A 22,429-nucleotide genomic window follows, 5' to 3' on the forward strand; every position below is an offset into this window, starting at 1 on the left:
AACTTGAATAGGTCTCAAGTTGAAAATTTTTTTATTTCTGTGACTGGAACACAGCATACTTAAAATTTTATAGAACAGTAACTTTAGTAATTATTCTTTTATTGGAATGGAATATACATTCTTTAGCTATTATGCATTTATTAGGTACGTAATGTAGCAGGTCCTATAAAGATTTAACAATAATAATGAACAAGTCTTGGAACCAGCCTCCAGAGAATGTACAGATTATTGAATGGGAGATAAAGGGTGAATGTCCATAACTACAGTAAAGTAAGGGGGATTTTAATAAATGCAATCAGGGTTATTTTTTTCAAATGGGGAGAGATGACTTTGCTTAGAATTATCTGCATAGGTGTTACTTTACTTGGCTTTAGAGGATGAGTATTGTTCATATTGATAGAAGAGGTACAGGGGCATTGAGTTGGAATGGCCTGAATAAAGGTACAGAAGTGAAAAAGTAAAACTCATACAGAGGAAATGGTGGTAATAAATGTATCTATTTATGGAGCATCTAAGTTCATATAATAGTAATAAAATTGAAATCTGGGTTAGTAGTTTTGAGCTTAGAGCCAGATTGGGAAAGCATTGAAACTAACGCTAAGGAGTTTAAGACTTATTGGAGGTCACTGGAGAACCTTTGATGTTTTTATATAAAATTGAGTGAAATTGGAGCAAAGCTGAATTTCTTCTCAATTTCAACAATAGGGTGAGTTATTGATACATGAATCCTATAGCTTAGAACTTCTGTGGCAGTTATGAATGATCTAGTAAGGACCTGAGTTAAAATGATAAGGTAGTATTACATCATCTTTAAGTAATTAGGCTCTTGAATGAAAGTACTCAGTTTCAAACCCAGCCCTGACCTTTACCACCTCTATGCCCTTGGTAGATGACTAAGCTAACTCAATCCTGTATGAAAAGGTGATAACTTATAGCACCTACCTTTTATGGGTTTGTTTAAGATTTAGCTGAGATGATATGCCTAAAACTGTTAGACTAGCACAGAATTAGTACTCAATGAATTGTTAATATGAAATGCTTGACATATTGACTGTTTAAGGAAGAAGAGATGGAGGTAACTATAGGTTGAGCTTATTTGTCAGAGGAATTGGCATAAGAAAGGCCAATCAGGATGAGTTAATTTTGGAAGGAAATACATGCATGATTTTAGCTTTATGAAGGTCATTTTTTTATGTGCCAGTGTGACATCTAAGGGTAAATATGCAGCATACTGTTAGACTAGAGCTTCAGGGGAGAAGTCAGTCTAAGGTATGTTATTTGTATTTATATATTGGTAAAACACTTAAAATTTTAAAATATATGATAAACTTCAAAACTGTATTTATGCTTCATTAATAAACTGACAATAAAAATGATCACATTACATAATTCTTTTTCACCTAAGCAAAAATAATTTATTAGCAGGATTCCAAAGAATCTCATGGACCCCTAGAAGAAAGAACTACAGGCGGAATGTATAAGGGAAACAGAAAGCCATTAGTTACTAATGTGGCTTCTTTCTAGTCTGAGCTGCTGAAGCAGGATGATCTTGTCTTTACTGTTTTCTCTGGATGTGGGTTCCATTCTCCTTTGTGCAAACAAGCTTTCTCTATCAATGACCCAAACATAGCATTCCCAGCCTCCCACATTTTCCCACATCAAGAAATTTGATTATAAATCCCAGTTACAAGAAAAGGCTTGAGTTAGACATTCTGCCCCTGGTCCAATTAACTATGTCCAGTGAAATAGGTATTTAACTGTTACTTATCATTGAGACTACTTTTAGTGTCTGTGAGGGCAGTTTGTTAGTAAAAAAGACATATAATTAATTATTAAGTTTAAGTATTTAAATCTTAACTTTCCTTAATCTTAAAAATAATCCATTTAGAAATCTAGTACTTTTTAATAATTACTTTAAAGAAGGCTTATTAAATCACTTTAATTAATGTTTGATAAAGTTCATTTAAGCTGAACAGACTAAATTTTTCAAAACTGTCTCTTTACCATTCACTTAACTTTAAAAGATTTAGCATAATTTATATGTTTAGTATACTTGATTTTCTTTTAAACAGTTCTTCAGATGCTTGACCCACAGCTCCCAAGTGCTTAACTCTAATAAATATGATAAATTAAACAAGTGGCTTTCTAAGTTCCCTGAAACATTTACATATTTCTGAGGCTTAATAATATTTTTAAATACATTTCAGCTAAAAACTAAAAATTTAAACACATTTTAAACTAGAATCTTAAAAACAATTTTACATACTGTAATATGGCAGTTATGTTTAAATACTTCAAATAACGAATGCTACTCAGATTGATCCAGTAAGGATAAAAACTATTCCTGAGTTCAACAAAAAGTATTGATGACTGTGGGAATTGTTTCCTAACTTTTTTGAAAATTTATTATCATTATACATTTCATTTAAGAACTACGGCCCTCAGTGAAGTTTTGTTAAAGGATCAAGTAGTTTAGGCCCCAGCAAGTGGCCAGTTCACAGTACTGGGATGACGAAGAACTCAAGTTTTGGACTTCAGTAGTGAATTAACTTCTTCAGTTAATTCAGTGTTAAATGAGAATAATATCAACCTTGGATGCTGGTGGTGAGAATTTAAGTAATATATGAGAAAATCTTTAACACATAGTACACAATGATAGCAGCTATAATATGATCTGTTTTTAAAGCCTTCGTATTTCTAATTTTTTCTTCACCTAGATAAACACTAGATAAAAGCTCCATTAGAGCACATATGTATTTTTTACCATCATTATATTCAAAATACAGTACAATAGTAGTACAGTATGTATAAAGACAGCCTTAACAAACATAGATTGACTAATATATATACAGTACATTTATATATATTGTACTCTCACTATGCAGATAGGCGTAGGCACTTGTCATAGTGACACACATTAGTGGAGCCAAGACTGCACTGTGGTCTGTTGACTCTTAGCTTTTAGCAACTGGTATTAGAGAAAAAAGTTTGTAAAAGCAAAAATACTTTTTGTAAATAAGTGGTAGCATAATTTGAATATGACTGTGCCATTTTCTAGAGAATCATTTCAGTTATATCAAGTTAATATAACAAAAATGAGAGTGACAGTTATGACACAGAAGGCAAGCCATGGAAAAATAATCATTGAACTGGTGTATGGATTTTCATAAAAGATAAAAACCTTTTATACTATTTGCTTTGTTTTTTATAGGGGCATTACTCTAGTGTGCCTTAATTGTGATTTCCTAACTGATGTTTCTGGCTTAGATAACATGGCTACACACTTAAGTCAACACGAAACTCATGCCTGCCAAGTTGTGTTACAGAAAGGTACGTATATATAATTGTGTTGCTTTGGATTTTTGACATTTATTCCAGTATTTTTGGTCAGCCACACTGTGCTTTACTAAATCGTTATTCTCACTCATTATATTTCATATACTGTTTTAAATATAAAACTTTTCTTCTGATTTCAGTTTCTGTTTGTATCCCAACTTCTGAACATCTTTCTGAGTAAGTTTAATTTTTATTCAGTGCATTTTACTTTGATGGATTTTAGCACTATTGCATATTACATTTTTAAATGTATCATTAATAGAAATGAAAAATATTAAAGTATTTGTTTTTTTTTTTTTTTAAAGCTGCTTGTTGAAATAGGTTCCTGCTCTATGGAGCTCGTGACCTGGTGCAAGACAAGTTGGAATTTCCTAAGTTCAAAGTTCTGAGATGTTTTCTTACACAAAGGCAGTTAAGCAGCCAAGTTCATGACACTAGCAATCATTATTCAGCTCTTTTCAGCTTCAAATGGGACTAGAGTCTTATTCCACCTTATCTTTGTGTCAGGTTGACATATCTTAACATACGTTTTTTTCTCCAGTTGGCTCTCTCCAAAAATAGCTTTTGTTGCTCTGGTCATTTCTTTGCTTAAAATAATTTGTGTTTTTCTCTGTATACTTGCCTTCAGATAAATACATTCTAAATGATGTGGCTGTTTGTCTTTTTGTCTGTTTTGTCTGCTTTCTTAATTTCTTATAAGTCTTAAGTTTTTAGGCCAGATGATTGTCTCTTTCCTCATTTGTTGTCTGTCATTGTGCTATTTTTCTTATCTTTCAGATGGAGAAGCAGCCCAGAGATTTCAAAAAATGTCCAGTGTACACCTGGACAGTGTCCACCTTCGATGGACACAACTGATGCCTGTTCTCTCTTTCCAAGGAATGTGACTAATTTGACTGTGGGACCTGCTCTAGGTTGTGGTCTCAAGAAATCAGATCTTGGGGAGACTCCCTTCCTTCATGGCTGGCCTTCCGTAAGGCTGATGCTGATATAGCCAGAGATGATCTCAGGGCCCACCAAATTGAGCACAACTTACCACTGGGGCTTTAGCTCTTGCTTTTAAGTTTGTGGGTCACATCTGGCCAAGAAAATCAAATCTATGCTTCAACCTCGAAGCTGAAGTTTAGTCATTTTGGCTGCTACCCTTTAATCTTCCTCTAGCATGAATGCATCCAAGGAATACAAAAGCTCTGGTTGTTAGGAGACCATGGTTATTTTCATGTCCTTGGAACAGCAGGTCTTTACAGTTATGTTCCAGAATTTCATTTATTCTTACTGTTACTCAAAATACATTACGCAATAGTAACTTTATAATTTTTCAGCAATACCACTTCTCAGATTTATTATTTTTTAAAAATTTAGGCTAATTTTGATAGCTTGGTTTTATGTTCCCCCAATTTACTGATGTCTATTTTATGTTGTCTATTTTTATATTCTTTTCTTTAAAACTGTTGTTTAGTGTTTGCTTTGTTTTATTAAGAACTCCAAGATTTAAAAAAAAAAAAAAGGACTCCAAGATATTCCCTAGAGTTCTCTACAGATTTCCTATAGCTGCTTATTTATACCTTTTTAATTTGGCTTTTTTCAGGCCATTAGACATTATTATGTCCTCTGTCTTATTTTAGGATTATTATTAATATTTTCTTAATAATTATGAGTTCTAGGGTATAAAGAATTGACAAAACCTCTTCTTGAAGACCTTAAAACAAGTATTAAAGTTACATATTTATATACCTAATATATAATATCTACTTAGCCATTAATAGTTCCTTTGGGTAATAGTAACATTAAAAAATATGGGGACCAATAATGCAGTTGGTTCTATCAGATATAAAATATATTTCCATATATATATATATATATATATATATTAAAGTTGATACTTGTTTATTTTAGTTATATTAAACAGTTCTGATGCTATTATTTTCTTTTAATAAAAAATTCTGTTGTTTAAGTGCCTCAGGAATTATTTACTAATAAAGAACATCATATGAAAGCTGTAGATTTAATCATGTAAATAGGAATATTGCTTTGTCTCATGGAGGCCCTGTTATTTGGCCTGCAGACCGAAAGCTCTTTCTACTTAGTGCATCTCACATTTTTTTCCTTCAGCACAATTGAAAGGTCACTATTTATACTATACCAATTTACTGAATTTTAATGACATGCAGAATACCTTTTGTGGCATTAGTTGCCATAAGAGCTAGGCAGGCTCTGATAGTATGACTTGATCTTTTTTTTTTAAACTCTAAAATTAGAACTTCCTCAGTTTTACTTTGAAACAGATTTAAAGTCAATTTAGATGACTACTTATTATGTATTGTGCTCCTTGCAGTCAAAAAAGTTGTACCCATTAGTTTTAAATTTCCAAACTAATTTCTGCTATAAATGAATGATTTTTTTCAAAAGCTCTGAAAGTAGCTAGTTTCTTAGTAGATAGTCTGGTGTTATGCTAGTCTTTATTTCCTTATCTGTCTCTAGAAAATTTCATCATTCACCCTTTTTCTACCCAGTTTTTTAAAATATACAAAAATTATGTCCAGAAATAATGTCTTTATTACATTTTTAATATAAATTCCTTTTTCATTTACAGGTATTTATTCTACCTTGATTATAGTTCAAAAATATAAGTAACTACATTCTTGGTACTGCTTGGTGTTCTTCCATATGACTATAGTATTATCAAGTTCATTTTCTTAAAGCTTAAACTCTTGAAGTTCTAGCACCTATAACTTCCTTTTTAAAAAGCTGGTTTAAATAAAACACTTAAGGCAGTTCGTACAAAACTTCCTTATTATAGACAGTTGGTTCAATTTTAATTTGGTGCTAACAGGTTTTAGCTTGAGTCTTATCACTTGTTGCCATCAAATTTTCTAAATAGTTTATTCACCTGATTAGAAATTGCCATGTCTTGCATGTATGCTTTTGGTTACCAGTAAATAAAAAGTGATACTGGTTCAGTTTGATTCCATCACCATTCTAAGAAAAAATGACTCCTAAACTACAGAAACTTGGATTCTTGTCCTGTTTTTGTCATGTTTTGGCAAAACACCTCATCTCTTGGGGCCTCATTTATTTATTCAGTGACTACTTCTTGAATATCTCCTTTGTGCCTGGCGCTGTTCTAAGCGCTAGAAAAGTGGGCTGAAACCTCTGCCCTCACAGAACTGACATTTTAGTGGTAAAAGACAGACAATATAAAGTAAATAAAATACATAGTATGTCAGATAGTGGTCAATACTATGGAGAGAAGTAAAGCAGGGAGGTGGGATAAGGAGAATTGGGTGGGAGTTTGGAGGCTGCTGTTTAAAATTTGGTAATCAGGGAAAGACTCACTGAGAGATGACATTAGAGGGAAGACCTGAGGAAGAACTGCAAGGAGACTGGTTTGGCCACAAATGAGTGATGAGGAGGAGGAGTGGTTGGAGATGGGACCTGCAGGGTGATGTGGGCCGTGTGTATAGGACCTTACAGACCGTTCATTGTAAGGAATGTGGCTTTTACCTTGAGATAAGAAGCTGTTAGAGGATTTTGAATAGAGGAGTGTTTTATACCTCAGTAAAACCCACAATCAATAAAAAACCTTTAAATACAGAAGAGGTTCTGTATTTACCCTAGCTGCTATTTTAGGAATAAACTATAGAAGACCTTTATGAGTTTAGGGGGGGTGTTCTAGGCTGTAAATATCATTTAACTTTTGAAATGTCATGGGAATGAATACAAGTAAAACTGGAGAAAATTGAATAAAATTGATGTATTTTCTCACTGTGAACATCCTGCTTATACGTTTGTGCTATGATTTTGTACTATAAGACATTATTGAGGAAACCGGACAAAGAGTACATGGAATCTGTCTATATTATTTCTTATAATTGCATGTGGATAGACAAATATCCCCCAAATTAAAATTCAGTGAAAAAAGTCGTGGGACTCTATGAGATCACCAAAAGGCACAGAAGAGAGACAGAGTCAGGGCAAGGTCCACAGGCTGAGCTCTGGGGAATCTGACCATAAAAGGTTAGGGAGATGAGAAGAAATTGGTAAAGGAAACGGAGAAGGAGTGGCCAGTGATATGGGAGGAAGACCAGGGGAGTGATGGTATCCTTGGCACCTTAGTTACCCTGTTTGTAAAATGTGAGTGCTGACTTATTCTGGAGTTCTGGGAGTCTGTTATTCCTTATTGGTTATATTTACATGCCATAATTCGTAACATGTTCTTATGACAAGATGAATTTAGGATGCCACAATCCTTATCCCCAGTAGCAGAAACAGGGGCTCTTTGACCTTGAGAAAAATGTTCACATTATTCCTCAGCACATTTAACTATTTCATATACTCTTGTGAAAGTAGTTCTCTTACCCTTCTGTTAAAGAAGGTAACTAGGTTAGCTTTCCACAAACTCAGTACTGTAGAACTAATGTCCGTAATTTATAAGGGAGAATGTTTCCATGGCTGGATAAATTTAGGCAATGCAAGTTAAAGTTAAATTGGTTCTTTAATGTGGGATTTTTCATGCTGTATGTGGTTTGTGAATGTCTAAGAGAATATTTATTTGACCTTAGATTTTTTTTTTCTTTGAATAATTACAACTTCTTAATCTCCACAGAATAGTGTGTAGAATACTGATCTGGAGTAATCCTTCTTCAGATTTTATGAACTGGGAAATAAAAAGTAATTGGGTAAGATGTTGCCTAAGATGGATTCCTAGACATTTCATTTATATTTATTAATCATTTGTAAGGTGGAATTTACAACTAGATGCTAGAAGTGTCCATTTTATTATTTTTAGAAATTAGAAGATACCCTTATTATTATGTTTGTAAAATCTAATAAATGCATAACAGGGAAAGACAAGTTATTAGCTTGTCCTGCCTCGGATTATAGCAGCAAGGGATTTTTTGTTTTTGTTATTGGAGGATATGGTTACTTTACATGATTTCACCCTAAGAAGCTTAAAAATCTCTTTTATTTCTAGCTTCTCTCTGTAACTCCTTATGCTTAGCTTATCAGTCTACCCACTTACCTACTTTTCTTGAGACTATTACTATTTTCAGCCTTTTATTATCTGTTAAGGTGTTTTCTATAAGTCTTACTTTCCACTTAAACAGCTTCAGGAGGTCCTCTTTGACCCTAAGATTAGGAGGTTGAGCCAGATTATTTTAAACCCTCTCAGACCCTTAAAGGTACAATGTGGTAAGTGGTTAAAGAGCACAGGGTCTGCAGTTGATGGCCTAGTTTGGAGTTCCTACCCTGCTGTTTACTAAAATGTGTGTGGCATGGGTAGGGTACCAGACTTCTGTGCCTCATTCCTCACTTGTATAACACAGAGAAACAACAGTACCTGCTCATGAGGTGCAGAGATAATTAAATGAGTCAGTGTACGTATATAGTACTTAAAAAGTGATTGGCACATAGGAAGCTAGTGTAAAGTTATCACTGTTACTATTATTTTACTATTCTTCATAATTTTACTTCTGCCTGCATGTTATGCAGATAGAATTATCCTAATCTTCAGACTACTTTTCATTCTAACCTTCTTATACCATTTTCACAGATCATTTCTCTTAACTTTCTTTTTCTAACCCAGTAAATCTTTCTTAAGAGCTATCATTTGAAGCAAGTATTAGTCATAACATGAGATCTTTTTGGTGTCTAAAACTCAATAAACTTGTATTTTTAGGGAATATCCATGAATGCCCATAGTTTCATTTTAATCATAGCTGTCTTTTATAAGCAGTATTTTCCCCTAAATTTTACTGCCTTACACTGACCACGCAGGTTCACCTCACACTTCAGCCCACCTCTCCGACTGTGAGATTCTTTTACAGCCTCCAGTCACTTTGGTCTTTGACTGCCTGGAAGAGCTCACCTTCCTGTGCAGACTTGGAGAGGCTACTGCGCATCTCCTTTTCTCTATCATTGATTGAAATGTGGGAACCTACTGTTTTTAATCCTCCACACTGAAAAATATCTTTTTCTTTTATCTCCAAGAACTACGGTGTAGAGAAAGGAGTACAGCTTTGAAATAAGGAAGTCCTAGGTTTAAATCCTGGTTGTATATCTAACCAGCTTTGTAACCTTGTGAAAGTAACTTTACCTTATCTTCCTCATCAGTGAAAGGTGTGTAATAATTCTTTGCAGAGAGGATAAAAGAAATAGAGATAATGTGTGGATGTTAAGTTATTGATTTAAGCAATTCAAATTATTTTAATAGTTAATTAAAATTACTTGGCACTGACCTGACAAAGTAACCATTCAGTAAATGCATGTTGGTGGTACCATTGCTCCTGCTGCTGCTGCTTTGCTGCTCCAGCTCCTACTACTGTTCCTGCTGTTAAGACTGTTATCACTGCTGCTACTGGTAACAGGAGACCTTAGGCACTCTGTACCTGTGGAATCCTCTCATCTTTGAGAGTTTTAGTGGCAGTCCGTCTGTTCTGTGGTTATTTGTAATTTTGGCTCATAGTTCACAGATCTTGGAGTACATTCCTCCAAGCTGCTGGATGAATGGCATTTTATTGCAGTGTTAAATTGCACCTCATAAAATTCTCAAAGGTCAGAACTGAATGTAATTGTGACTTTTCCTGTCTACACACTATGAAACAACACCCTTATTGAAAACTAGTACATAATCCTCTTTGCTTAGGAGGAAAAATTTTCTTGAGCTTACAGAATCTCTTTTCTAAAGAAAACGTTTTGTTAATTATTACCAGTCTTTCATTTCCAGTAATCTTGGCTACTTTACCTAATAGTACTAAGTTTATGAAAATGTATAGTTGTGCTACTTAGCAATAGCAAAATAGCTTTTTCTTTTGTAGACGTCTGAGAAAAGAGTTAACAGGAAAAAAAAGCAAACTGATCTCATCTATGAGATACACGGAATTCATTTTCAGCTTGTTTCCTTCTCTAAAATTTTGAAATGTAACTGAAATTGGAGATGATGGATCATGTCCTTAGATTCTGTTATCCTACCGTGGACATTACTGCCTCAAACCAAATCTTTGGTAACTGTAAAATAGTTTCTGCTTTTCGAAGTGGATACGATATATTTGCCCTACAGTCAGTAGGTAGGAGCCGTACATCAAAATACAGTGGTAAGCAGGGAATAATGGGACACCCATTGACTGGGAAAGATAAATGAAACTTCAGTATAGTTCTTCATTTAGGACAAACTCTATCTACTTCAACCAGTGACTGTGAGGTTACTATCATTTTTTCAGTCTCCTAGTTCTGAGGATAGTCGCTTATAAATTATAAATTAAGTATTCATGACTTAATTCAATATTGCCAACGACCAAAAAAAAAAAAAAACCCACAAAATAACAAAATTAGAGCCCCAGTCTGGTATTAGAATCTTCTGCGTCCATTGATGGTCTTACGTTTTGCATCATATTTTTACATACAAATGTGTTTTGTTTCTCTTGATTCTTTGTCTCTGTCTTTACCTAGTTGTTTCCTCTATTTATCCAGAATGATTTTTTTTACACTACCTTCCCTGACTTCAGATGAGCAAACCATACTTAGGTCTTCAGAAGTGGGAAGATCATTTCATACTAGAGTAAATAGACCAGCAAACAGAATGAATGTTAATGTATTTTTTTGTTTATTTGTTTGAGGATGGGGGAAGTATAGCAAACTTCAAAACATTGAAGATATTTAGGTAACAGGCTTTAAGAGCCTGTATGGCACATTCAAGTAAATTCTAGACAGTCAGATTGATTCCTGACCCTACCCATGGCAGTTAATAGTAACTAACATTTATTAAGCACATACACGATGTGTTTTATATTTATCCACTCATTTAAGTCTCGCAAAGTAATGAGATATGCACTGACGTTGTCCCAATTTTATGGATGAGACAACTGAGATACAGATAAGTCATTTGCCCAAAGTCACGTATCTGTGAAGAGCCTCAATTTAAATTATGGTAGTCTGTTTTCAGAGACTAAACTAGTAAGTACTCTGTTGCTTCCCTGCTTGTGGTTCTAAATGTACTTTCCTGCCTTGTTTATGGTTGGCTGAGTAGCTGGATGGGCCTGAGCTTCAACATGAAGGCGCTCTGTTTCCCTAGGAGAGTAGGCAGCAACCGACACAGCTGTAGCACTGGGACCAGAATCTAGCCTCCCAATCTTAGAGCAGTGTTTCTATGATATATGGGCAATAGAACATTTCAGCAAAAAATGGCTTAAATTGGTCTATTGGTAAGATTAATTTGGCAATGATACTTGGCATGTTTTAGAGTGGAAAGCATCTAGAGGCAGAGAGATCAGTTAAGGTTTTGTGTGTTTTTCACTTTTCCTGGCATGATTATAAGGGAGCCTGATTGGTAAGAGGGGAAATTGGCCGTGAAGCAGTGCAGTGGAAATTTGAAGTAGGACACATTCTGTTGCCTAATGGATTTATTACTTTAGCACTTTTAGGCCTCATATTTTTCTCATCTACAAGATGGGGGCAATTGGATAATATAATCTCTTAGGATTCAAGTCTAATTCTAATATACTATGATATTTCTGATCTGTTGATTGAAAAATAAATAGTAAAAATGTAGGGGTCATGTTCTGGATGATGGTTTGAGGGTTACTGATTTCAAAGTGATTGTTGGAACTTTGCCAAAGGATGACCTATACAAGACTGAATAGATCTGAGTGGTAAATATTTTTATGTGAATGTTCTGCAAGCATCACAAGTTCAGTATGTTCAAGACTGAATTCATGTTTCCCACAAAATACGCTTTTTCTCTCTGATTTCTCTATCTTGGTTAATGGCATTACCATTCTTTTGCCACTCAAGGAAGACAGAGAGAGTTGTATTTGCTCTCCACATTTACCTTTATCCACTTGGTATATAGATTCCATTGGTTTTACCTCGTTTCTCACCCCACCCCCAACCTTCCTCCTCTTTACTGACACTCCTACTGCTTTACTTGGGACAGTCATAAACTGTGTCATACCTGGACTCCCTGAGTGGAGCTTACCCTCTTCTGATACTGCCCTTTTTTTGATGCAGAAACCTGATCAGACTTTCTTATTAGCCTTAGAATAAAGTTCTTAGCACAAAAACGTTATCATGGCATTCAAGACCTTTCCTGAAGAAGCCCTTGCTATGTTGCATGTTCAATTACTCCCCCTTGTTCTCTACATTCTAGTCATATGAGACTACTTAGTATCTTATTGCTGTCTTATTTTATATTTCTTTGCTTTTGCTCTGCCTTGAATCTCCTTTCCCTGCTTTGCTAACTCCTGCTCTTGCTGCAAAATCACATTCACTGTAGTACCTTCACTGCTTCCTGGCGTCTTTCCCCTCCAAAGTGGCTCAGTCCTTTGTGTAGCCACAATACAGGTGTCTCTTTTCTGATACTTTTTCACAATTCTGTAAACATTTGCTTCAATACATTTCCTTTACAGTGAACTCCTTGATAGAAGGGATTATATCTTAACTTTGGACTGGACCTCTTAGCACAGTGCTTGATGTATATGCAGTCTGGTAACTGTTTAGCTCAATCATCCTTTCCACGCATCTATTAACACCTCTCAGAACAAATGATCAGAAGTGGTGCACTAGATGTTTTACCTTACTTGTTAGTCTGATGATCACCATCCTAAATTTTATCCTGAATGTGTAAGTGGAAGCTCTTGAGAACTGGTTGGCTTTATTAGTAGCTTGTTGTAAACCTCTTAGCTTTTTTAGTTTGCTTATAAATATTCTTAAAGATTACATTTTGAAAATCAGCATTGAAATTTTTGGCGCTTAAATGTTTTTGGAAGGAAAGAATGTGGTCTGACTGAAATGAATCTGAACATTTCCCCCCTTATGACTCTTCCCTCTACCCCCATGGTCTGCTTATAGTGTGAATGAAACAGAAGAAGAACACATTAATGTAATGTAACCAAAATACTCATGTTACATGTAGCTTTGGATTGGTCATGTCATCTGCAGAAAAATGCAAGTAGGGACATTTATTTCATTTTGAGCTTTAGAGGGAAGGGATCGGCCTTTATTAGAAAGATCTATTTCAGCAGGTATACATACAGAAGAAAAATTACTTATTTGCAATCTTGATCTCTATTAACGTTGAAATTCATCACTAGTCAGCCCTTTTGTTCTCTTTACATTGAAATCTTAAATAGTGTTTGTTTTAAATGCTATACTACATTTTTCTATTAAAAAAGCAACATTCATAGGTGAAAAGTATAATTACCTAATGGCAGGTCATTAGCTCAGAACTTTGAGCTTAGCAAATTTCACTGTCTTCTACCAAGCAATTGAATTTCTCAAATGATGACTATTTCAGCAGGTATCTTTAATGAATAAAAATTACAGGTAAGAACATTTTTTTCTTTTCAAAAGTGTTAATGATGTATTAGAGTTATATTAAAATTTGTTAATCTTAATGTGTGCTTCTGTAGTTATAAAAATGTAGTATACATTTTAATGCTGAATTTATAATGAAATTCTATGTAGTGTGCTTTTCTAATTTTTTTTCAGATTTGTTATTCTAAATTTTTTCATAAGTTATTACAATTCTGTCCCTTCAACAGAATACCAGTATGGTTAAAGCCACAAAACAAGATTGTGAACATAAGCCTTTTATTGCTCGTTATTTCAATAATTAATTTTGTTCTCATCTACCAGTTTCTTAGCCAGTAAAATGAATACTAATAAAAACCTGTCACCAACCTCCCTTGCAGGAGATATTAAGAAAATTCAGTTTCCCCAATTGAAATACCAGCAGTAATAGTAACACATGCTTGATAGCTTTCATTTTAGTTGATGCGTAAAATCAATTTATTAGAATAGTGATATGTGAAAATGATTAGCATGGTAATGTTTCTTCAGTAAGAATTTAAGGTCGGTCTTTGATGACATTTTCAACGGTAAGCTGAAAAGGAAAATTCTTTTATAAAATATTTTTAAACTATTTTGTGACCAGTTTGTTTCACAGTTTTCATACTGTTTTAAAATTATTAAATGCTTATAAATGATAATCAGTTGTAATATACGGTTATTTCAAAACTTCTTTAATCCAATATCTACGTTTTGTTTCTTCTGACTAATTTTCCATGTTTTCTTAGAACTTTATACATGTTATTCTTAAAACTGTTACTTTCCGGTGTAAATTATTAAAGCAATAAAGTTGTACTTTACACTTAATATTATTTCATCTTTATGACTATTGTTTACATTTAAATATCTGAGAGAATTACAAAATCTTTAACCTCAAAAATGATACGCATTTGTGCATTTTGTCAATTTTTTGTGCAAATTTTATTCATTTAGTTGTCTAGCAAAATTAGTCAAAAATTATTGTAAACACTACCAATATAGTGCTTCTAAAAAAAAGGACATGTTCTATTTTAACTTGTTTGCAATTTGACATACTAAATAAAATGTACGTAAGTAATTTTACACAGTTATATTGTTAATATCCAGAAAAATATTAGCATTTGTAGACCTAATCTTTTAATGTGCCCTGAGAGAATGGATAAAGAGGGCTTTTTGCTAAGCCCATAATTCACTGAGTAACCATGAGGTGAGCTCTTAGGATGGTTGACATTTCTATCCTAGATGTCTTCATTTTTGTCCATCAAATTTAAGTCGGTATAGTTGTTCCTTATATTAAATATATTAGTCCTTCAGTGTAGTTACTAAGCCTTCATTAAGTTATGAATCACTAAACCATTTATTAATGACATTGCAGATCAGGTAGACACTCTACATATGCAGATTAAAATTGTTTAATATACAATATTAGTGAATAATATTTAGTTATCAACAGTTTCTAAAACAAACATCCTTTGAAAAAGCTAGCTTTTATGTTAAATTGATATATTTAAAAGTATTTTATAGATGGCATATGCCTTTGTGAATGTTATAATAAGTTATAATTAGTATATTTTTAGAAATCGAAGTTTAAAAATTTATAGCTAATATTTGAGCTATGGTTATGAAGGTTTTTAAGAGAATGTACTCTTCAAAATTCTAAATTATTTCTGTAATTTTTCCACCTCTAGAGTAAGTGAATTGTAGTGTATATTGATACAATATTACTATTTTGAATTTTACAATAGATAAAATATATATTTTCTCTCACTTTTGGAGCCCTAGAGTAGTAAATACTGGTGCATATTAAATATATTAAGCATATAATCTGCTTTTATTTTTTAAAGGGTAATTCTTTTTTGAAACTGTCTTACCAATGTGTTACTTCTTTTTTTAAAAAAATTGTATGTAACATAGAGAACATTTCTTAAGTGCTCTTGTTTTTAGGGAAGGAAATTACATCTGTATTAATCTGTATTAATTTATTTAGAACATGTATTGAATCTACTGTTTATTCTCATGCGTTCTATTTTTCCCTTAAAATATTTGCAGAAGTCATTTACTATTATAGTGTAAAATGTATATTAGTTTAGATTTATATTTAAATTATTTTAAGCATGTAAAAAGAACTGTTTCATATTTTTCCACTGTAAACATAAAATAAAATACTCAATACTTGTTTTGTTTTCAAGATTGAAAAATGAAGCTGCCACTAAGGAACAAGAACCTGTGTCTGAGGTAAATTTTGTAATATTTCGTACCTCTTAAAAGTTTGTACATTTGAAAATATTGTTGGTGTGATTTTTAAAACAGTTCAGTGTGCATATATCACTAACAATTATTGGCATGTTATCAGAAAGAAAAAAATTGTAATTTTGTTTTAATTATTTTAAAAATATCTAACCATAATTATGTAAAATTGTAAAGTGTTTTATTTTGACAAAAATATCATATATTTCACTTGCTTATTATTTAGTTCAACTAGTTAGTAATGGAGATAAATTTATTACTTAAAAATCCTGAAATCATTAAAGCATCAAACATCTGACACACTGGGAAATTAATCTTTCTAGAAAATTTTATTTTCTGGGGCTCTTCACAAAGATTTAAATAATTTTTAAAATGGAAATATTTTGAATATGTATTTAATATGGTTTAGCTATCCTAAACAGACACTTTGAATATAACACTCAAGGTCTAACGAATGAGTATAGAAATAATTTTGCTTAAGTACTTGCTTTCTTGATGTCAGGTTAAAAATATTGCTTAATACTACCTGTCTCTTTCTAAGTATGATGAAATGAGACAGGTCCAGCATTTATCTTTTGAATAGCATTTCTACCTTGTACAGTGAATAAGTGAAACTGAGAGAGGAGTATAGCCTTCTCCCGAGTGGCTTTCTGTTATCCCGCAGAAAGTTTTCCTTTGACAGATTTTGAATTACAAGTAAGTGTCTTTAACAGACATAGGATTTCTTAGTTAACTGTTTGTTGTTGGGTGAGTTTTGGTGTTTGTGGGCTTTGAGGAATTGGTACATTTCATCTGAGATACTGAATTTGTATGTGTAGAGTTGTTTGTAGTATTACCTTACTCTTTTAATGTCTGTGGGTTCTACAATGAGTCCTCTCTTTCATTCCTTATATTGATAGTTTGTGTGTTCTTTTTTGTTTCTAATGTTGTCATATATTTTACTTTTACTTAGGTTATAAAGACAGAATACAGTGTTACCATTTTTGTTTTTAATAGTCATTTTTAGAGCAGTTAAATACTTAAGACATTTTATATTCAACTTCATTTTCACCATTTCTAGTGTTTTTCATTTCTTTTTGTACCTCTCAGATTCCGTCGAGTATCATATTCCTTTTGCCTAAACAACTTACTTTGAAATATCTCATGTTGCAGATCTACTAGTAATTACTTCTTGCATGCTTTTTCCTTCAAAAAAAAATCTCTATTTTTCATTTTTGAAAGTTGTTTTTGGTGAGTACAGAATTCTGGGTTGACTTTTCTTTCACCCGTTTAAAGAAATTGTCTTTTGGCTTACATATTTTCTGACACGATGTCTTACTGTAATTTTTATCTTTGTTTCTGTTTATGTATGTAATGTGTCAGTTTTCTTTGGTTGCCCTCAAGTTTTTGTCTTTGTCTTTAGTCTTTATCAGTTTGAATATGATGTGTCTAAGTCTGTTTGTTCATTTGTTTATTTATATGTTTATCTATGTTTATTTGTATATTTATTTTTGACATTCATTCTGATTGGTATTCTTACTTGCCTCGTGTCTTCTACTTCTGGGCTTCCAATTTCACATATGTTTTACCATTTGATGTTATTCCCTGTTCTTAGATGGCCTGTTCTAGTCTCCTCACTCCCTCCTCCCCGCACTCTTTTTTTTTTTCCTTTTGAGTTTCAGTTTGGGTAAACCCTATCTATTGGCCTATTTACTGATTGATCTTTCAGTTGTGTCAGGTTTATTGGTGAACCCATCAAAACATCTTTTAATCTCTGTCATTGTGCTTCTTTTTCTACCAAAGCATTTAACATATTAATCATAGTCATTTAAAATTTTCTGTCTGATAGTTCTAACAGCTGGGTTATAACTAAGTGGTTCTGCTGATTATTTTATCCCCTGACAATGTATTTCCCCCCATTCCTGCTTTTTCTGTGTATGTTTGATTGAAAGCAAGTCATTATATGTGGGACTGTGATCAACAGTATTAATAGCTGAAAATGGACATACCTTTTCTCATGTTAGGCTATTAGTGTGGGATTTGGGTCCACATAGTAGTGAGTTGATTTGGGTTTTGGTTTTTCTATCACTGTGGTTACCCTTTATATACCACCAGGTTCAGTTCCTGTACTGTTTCCTTGTGTGTAGGATAGGAGTTGTATTGCTGGAGGTTTTTGTGTGTGTGTGTGTCCTTGCTCAACACTCAGTTTTAGTCTTTCCTTGTGAGACTGAACCACAGAGGTTGTCTCTCTCTCTCTCTGCACACTTGCCTTTCTTCTAGCAGTACTGCTGTTGCTTGTTATTTGATGTTTGCTAGCCTAGTGGTAGGCGATGGGAATTGTGGTGATGTTCTCTGTTGTTCTGAGGCTCTTAAGCTGGCTCTGTGTCTGTGGGTCTTGAGAATAGAAATGTTTTCTTCTGTCACCCAGCCACAGTTGGTCGTTATACACTGGGGGCAGCAGGCTTTGCCTGTCTTTTTTCCAAATATGTAAAGGCATGGACATGAAGAAAATTTGTGAATTCATCATTTCATAACATTGCCCATTGATTCTTTCTTGATGCAGTCATTCTTGAATAAATCATCAAACTCTTACTTTCCTTTGATTGCTTTGTTTCATCTGTGTCAAGTAAAACCAGCCTTTTCATACATAAACCAACTTTCTTAAGTTTATTTTTTGTTTAAAGAAAAAAGGCTTATGCTAAAAATTTAGCAAGCCATAAGCAGAGTTAAGAGAAGCCATATTGAATGCAAAGCCACACAAAACAATCTTGGCCTGGGCTATTTCAAGTATAAATGTGGTGTGGATAGTCCCTTGAATAGATACAGGTGTTTGTTTTAAGAACACATGTGATATGGTGGATAGCTTGAATTAATCTTCAAGAGTTTGATCAGATGCATTGTAGTAAAATCAATGTTATCATACCCCAATAATATTTTCCTATTACCACTTTTTCATTTGTATGGTTTTACATTTCCTCCTTCAAACTTAATTCCTTTCATATACTGGATTGTATTTGGAATTCATATTAATATAGTCTGCTTCTAAAACAGCCTCTGGTCTTCTACTATGTATATTCGATACACTGCAACATTCTATTGCTTTTGTTTGCTAACTATATATAAATATAGATAGATACATGCACCATGACTCTTCCCCTTCGGTCTCGGCTAGAGTAGTTGCATTGTAACTAAATAGGGAGGTGAGAGAGAGGAAGTATGTGCAGATGCCTTTCTCTTTCCTTGCTTCCTCGCTTGGCCATTAGGGGACACTTGATAACATGTTCCAGGAATCTTTGTGTTGGGAACAAAGATTAATAAAATTATTTCCCTATCCCCAAAGTGGCCAAAATCTAGTAGGACAACTAGATGAAAGAATTGTAATCCAATAAGATAACTACCATATTCCAAGCTTATCAGGTATGGTAGATACACACAGGAGTCCCCTTAGGGTGACTTTATGGTGTTTTCCTCTCTTTTTAAAGATTCTTTTCTCAGTTCAAACATATACACCATATGCAAAATAGAGGATCCCTGTGATTTCATTAATGAGATGTGAAACTAACTCTAGTTTTTATTCCTATAATACTATTTGGGCCATCCATAAAGAATACCTAAGGTTTTTATTTTTGTTTTTTGTTATATTTTCTTTGCTTTTTGCTTTGTAACTTTTTCAGATCTTGAGGATTTCAGACCTTGTAGAATTACTTTTTGTCAAAATAAAAGTTAAAAAATTTGTGCAGATAGTTTATCATAAAAGTAGTGATTCATCTCCCTCACCCTTTTTCACCCAACTCTTTAGAGGCAGCCATTTTCAACTCTTTTAGCTGTTTGATCTAATATTTATCTCCATGTTTCTAAATAATATAACCATATTTTATTAATTTGTCTTTTTTTGACACTATGACTGACTGGTATAGTATTAAAATTTACTTCTCTAGACCACCATGCCTACTTTCCTCTTTCTTCCCAGCATCCAAGCCAGGGCCAGAATTAGAGTGAGGCAAATGAGGTCTCACCTCTGGCAGGAAATTTAAGGGGGCTTCAAAAAATTCAGTAATCAGATAAATATTTTCATTTAATATTTATAAAAATCAAAATTAATGCAGAGTAATCTGTGATGAACATAATTTCAAAATTTTAATTAAAGACAGTCTCCAGCCCTACTCTTGTATAATCCTGAGAGTCATACACATGGGGGACACAAGCACAACTAGCTGAGTCTCTCACTTGCTGTTTTTTTCTAATGATCCTTTTTAGTCATGAAGAAAGGTGACAAGTTGTTTTCATTGTTTGTAGTTTCAATCCATAGTCTTGCTAAGTAAAAGAGAAAGTTTTATTTAATTATGCATACATGCTTATGTGATTTTTATAATATTATTAAGAGCACCAAGTTATGTAATACAAATTTTATTTATTAATATATTTGACCTTTCACAAATGAAATTTGACGAAATGCCAAAATTTCCTGAAAAAGTTTTTTCTTACCAGGGAACTTTATACTGTCTTCACTTAAAAGAGTTATAATTTACTGTTACTCACTTACTTATGCAAAATACATTTTTCACTACTTGTTTTTCACTACATTGGTCTAAAAACCTGGTATGTAGTTTTCTGCTGTTTTTAATTACTGATTTTCATTTTTTTATACAAATATTGATTTACACCTCTGTTAAATATAATTTATATGAATTAAGTTAATTCACATAAAGTCATACTATAATAACAAAGTATATTTAACTGAATATATTAATTTAAAATATATATATTTAAAATTTATACTAAAATTCTTAAAAATAAATATGAAATTTAAACAGTCAAGTAGTCCATTGTTTAGAAGAAGAAGAAAAATACATGCAGAAATTGATCAGAATTGTAGGAGACAGAAACAAGTTTGTGTAGAAAAAAAATTCCAGCTACTTAAAATGAAATCTCTAACATTGACACTATTAGAATAGAATTACTATGAAATGTAGAGATAAAGAATTTTCTTTGAATTGTGAGATAAAGATAAGAAAATGAAACATTAGAAATTTCAGAAGCTATTGTGTACGTGTGCAAGAAAATAAGAAGATGCTATTTGAACTAAATTTTTAATTCCTCATCAGGGACACCTATTTGTAATAAAGTAAAAATGGTTTCAATAGAGTGTGGGCCTTTGCCAAGATAAGGTGCAGATTTTAGATGTGTTTCAAAGGCTGGACAAAGATTTTCAAAAGATGGATCTTTTAAGAAATAGTCTAGTGGTGAGTTGATTCATTGTGACTGGCTCATTTATTCCAAAGAATCCTTGTCTTTGTTTTGTTTCCTGTGCATTCTTTTTAGCAAAAATACAAGAGTCATTATTTTGCAACTCAAAATTTGTTTCAAAGATTGGAAAACTTTGAACAGAATTTGTGATCATGAAAATCTCATTTCATCATGATGCTTTTTTAAAATGAAAGTTTTTTTTTAAATGTATATTCAAACTGATAGTTTAATAGATGATGCTTTACAGAATGTGACAAAAAATGTGTGAGTGATTTTACATATTGTATATTTTGTGCAAAAATAATTTATCTCTCAAAGGATCACAAGAAAGTACTGAAAGTCCAGATGCTGGAATGTTTCTAAGTTCAGCTGAACTAAAGACATTATAATCATATAGCTCATCATTAAAAATACTGTTTTATTTGTCTCGTATAATTCAAAACAAATTTCTAATGTTCTTAGCAAATCATGTTAAATCCGAAATACTATTGAGAATAAAGGAAGCACAATACTTTTCCTTGCTTTTTGATTATAAACCAGTTATAGTACATCATGCATGAATGTGTATGATTACTAGGTATGTTTACATTAAGAATGATGTCATTGCAAGAGTAGAAAGTTTTCACTTAATTGAAACAAAAGGGAAAGTGGATCATTATATTTCAATAAAGTTGTTATTTTAAAAAAAGACTAAATAGATATGGTTTAGCTTATGAGATTACTAATAAGTTAGAAAGAGATGATATTTATGTAAAAAAAATTATCCAAATCAGAATATGATAATGGAGTAGATATGGCAGATGTATACAAGAGTGTAGAAGCCAATATTTCTCCCCCAAAATAATTATGCCAAATTTGTGCTTTGCTCAGCTCATAACCATAAGTTAATGTAAAAAATGCTGCATCTGTGAATTCAAATATCTTTTTTAGTAGTGTACAAAGGATGCATATTTGGGAGTGAGATAATTCAGTGAGCAGATGGAGTATTCTTGTCAATTCTAAAACAACACTAAAATCACATGTAGATACCTGATGGGCATCAAGATTAAATGCAATCAAGACACTGCACACAAAATAAAGATGTTTATCAGATATGAAAAGATACAATATCAAAAGTCAAAATACATTATGCTGAGTTTAAAAGCATCTTGGTACAAATATATTACAGTCTTTTACACAAATTATATGGGATGATATTTTGAACAAAGTGGCAAAAGTTTGATAAAGCTTTACAATCAGAAAACATGACCTTATATAAAGCTGCATGTGTAATAAAAATCCTATTCCTTTGCGTACCACA

At 32.8% G+C, this 22,429-nt stretch overlaps 1 protein-coding gene across 10 annotated transcripts in view; it reads left to right on the plus strand.

Moving 5' to 3' along the window:
- ZNF280D (zinc finger protein 280D) overlaps positions 1 to 22,429 on the plus strand; it is a 248,542-nt gene that overhangs the window by 207,270 nt on the left and 18,843 nt on the right. For 9 of the 10 annotated variants that reach the window (XR_004320421.1, XM_032481101.1, XM_032481102.1 and 6 more), the window contains 3 exons: positions 3,212 to 3,330; positions 3,477 to 3,513; positions 15,846 to 15,891. Coding sequence is in view for 9 of the 10 variants with exons in the window: in XM_032481101.1 (XP_032336992.1) it covers positions 3,212 to 3,330; positions 3,477 to 3,513; positions 15,846 to 15,891 (202 nt within the window). In the remaining variant the exon portion in view is untranslated. Of the gene's footprint in view, positions 1 to 3,211; positions 3,331 to 3,476; positions 3,514 to 3,641; positions 10,647 to 15,845; positions 15,892 to 22,429 lie in introns of those variants that run through there. The other variant, XM_014556713.2, reaches the window with a different exon arrangement.

Source organism: Camelus ferus, chromosome 6 (assembly GCF_009834535.1).
Source record: "Camelus ferus isolate YT-003-E chromosome 6, BCGSAC_Cfer_1.0, whole genome shotgun sequence".
NCBI classification, from domain to species: domain Eukaryota; kingdom Metazoa; phylum Chordata; class Mammalia; order Artiodactyla; family Camelidae; genus Camelus; species Camelus ferus.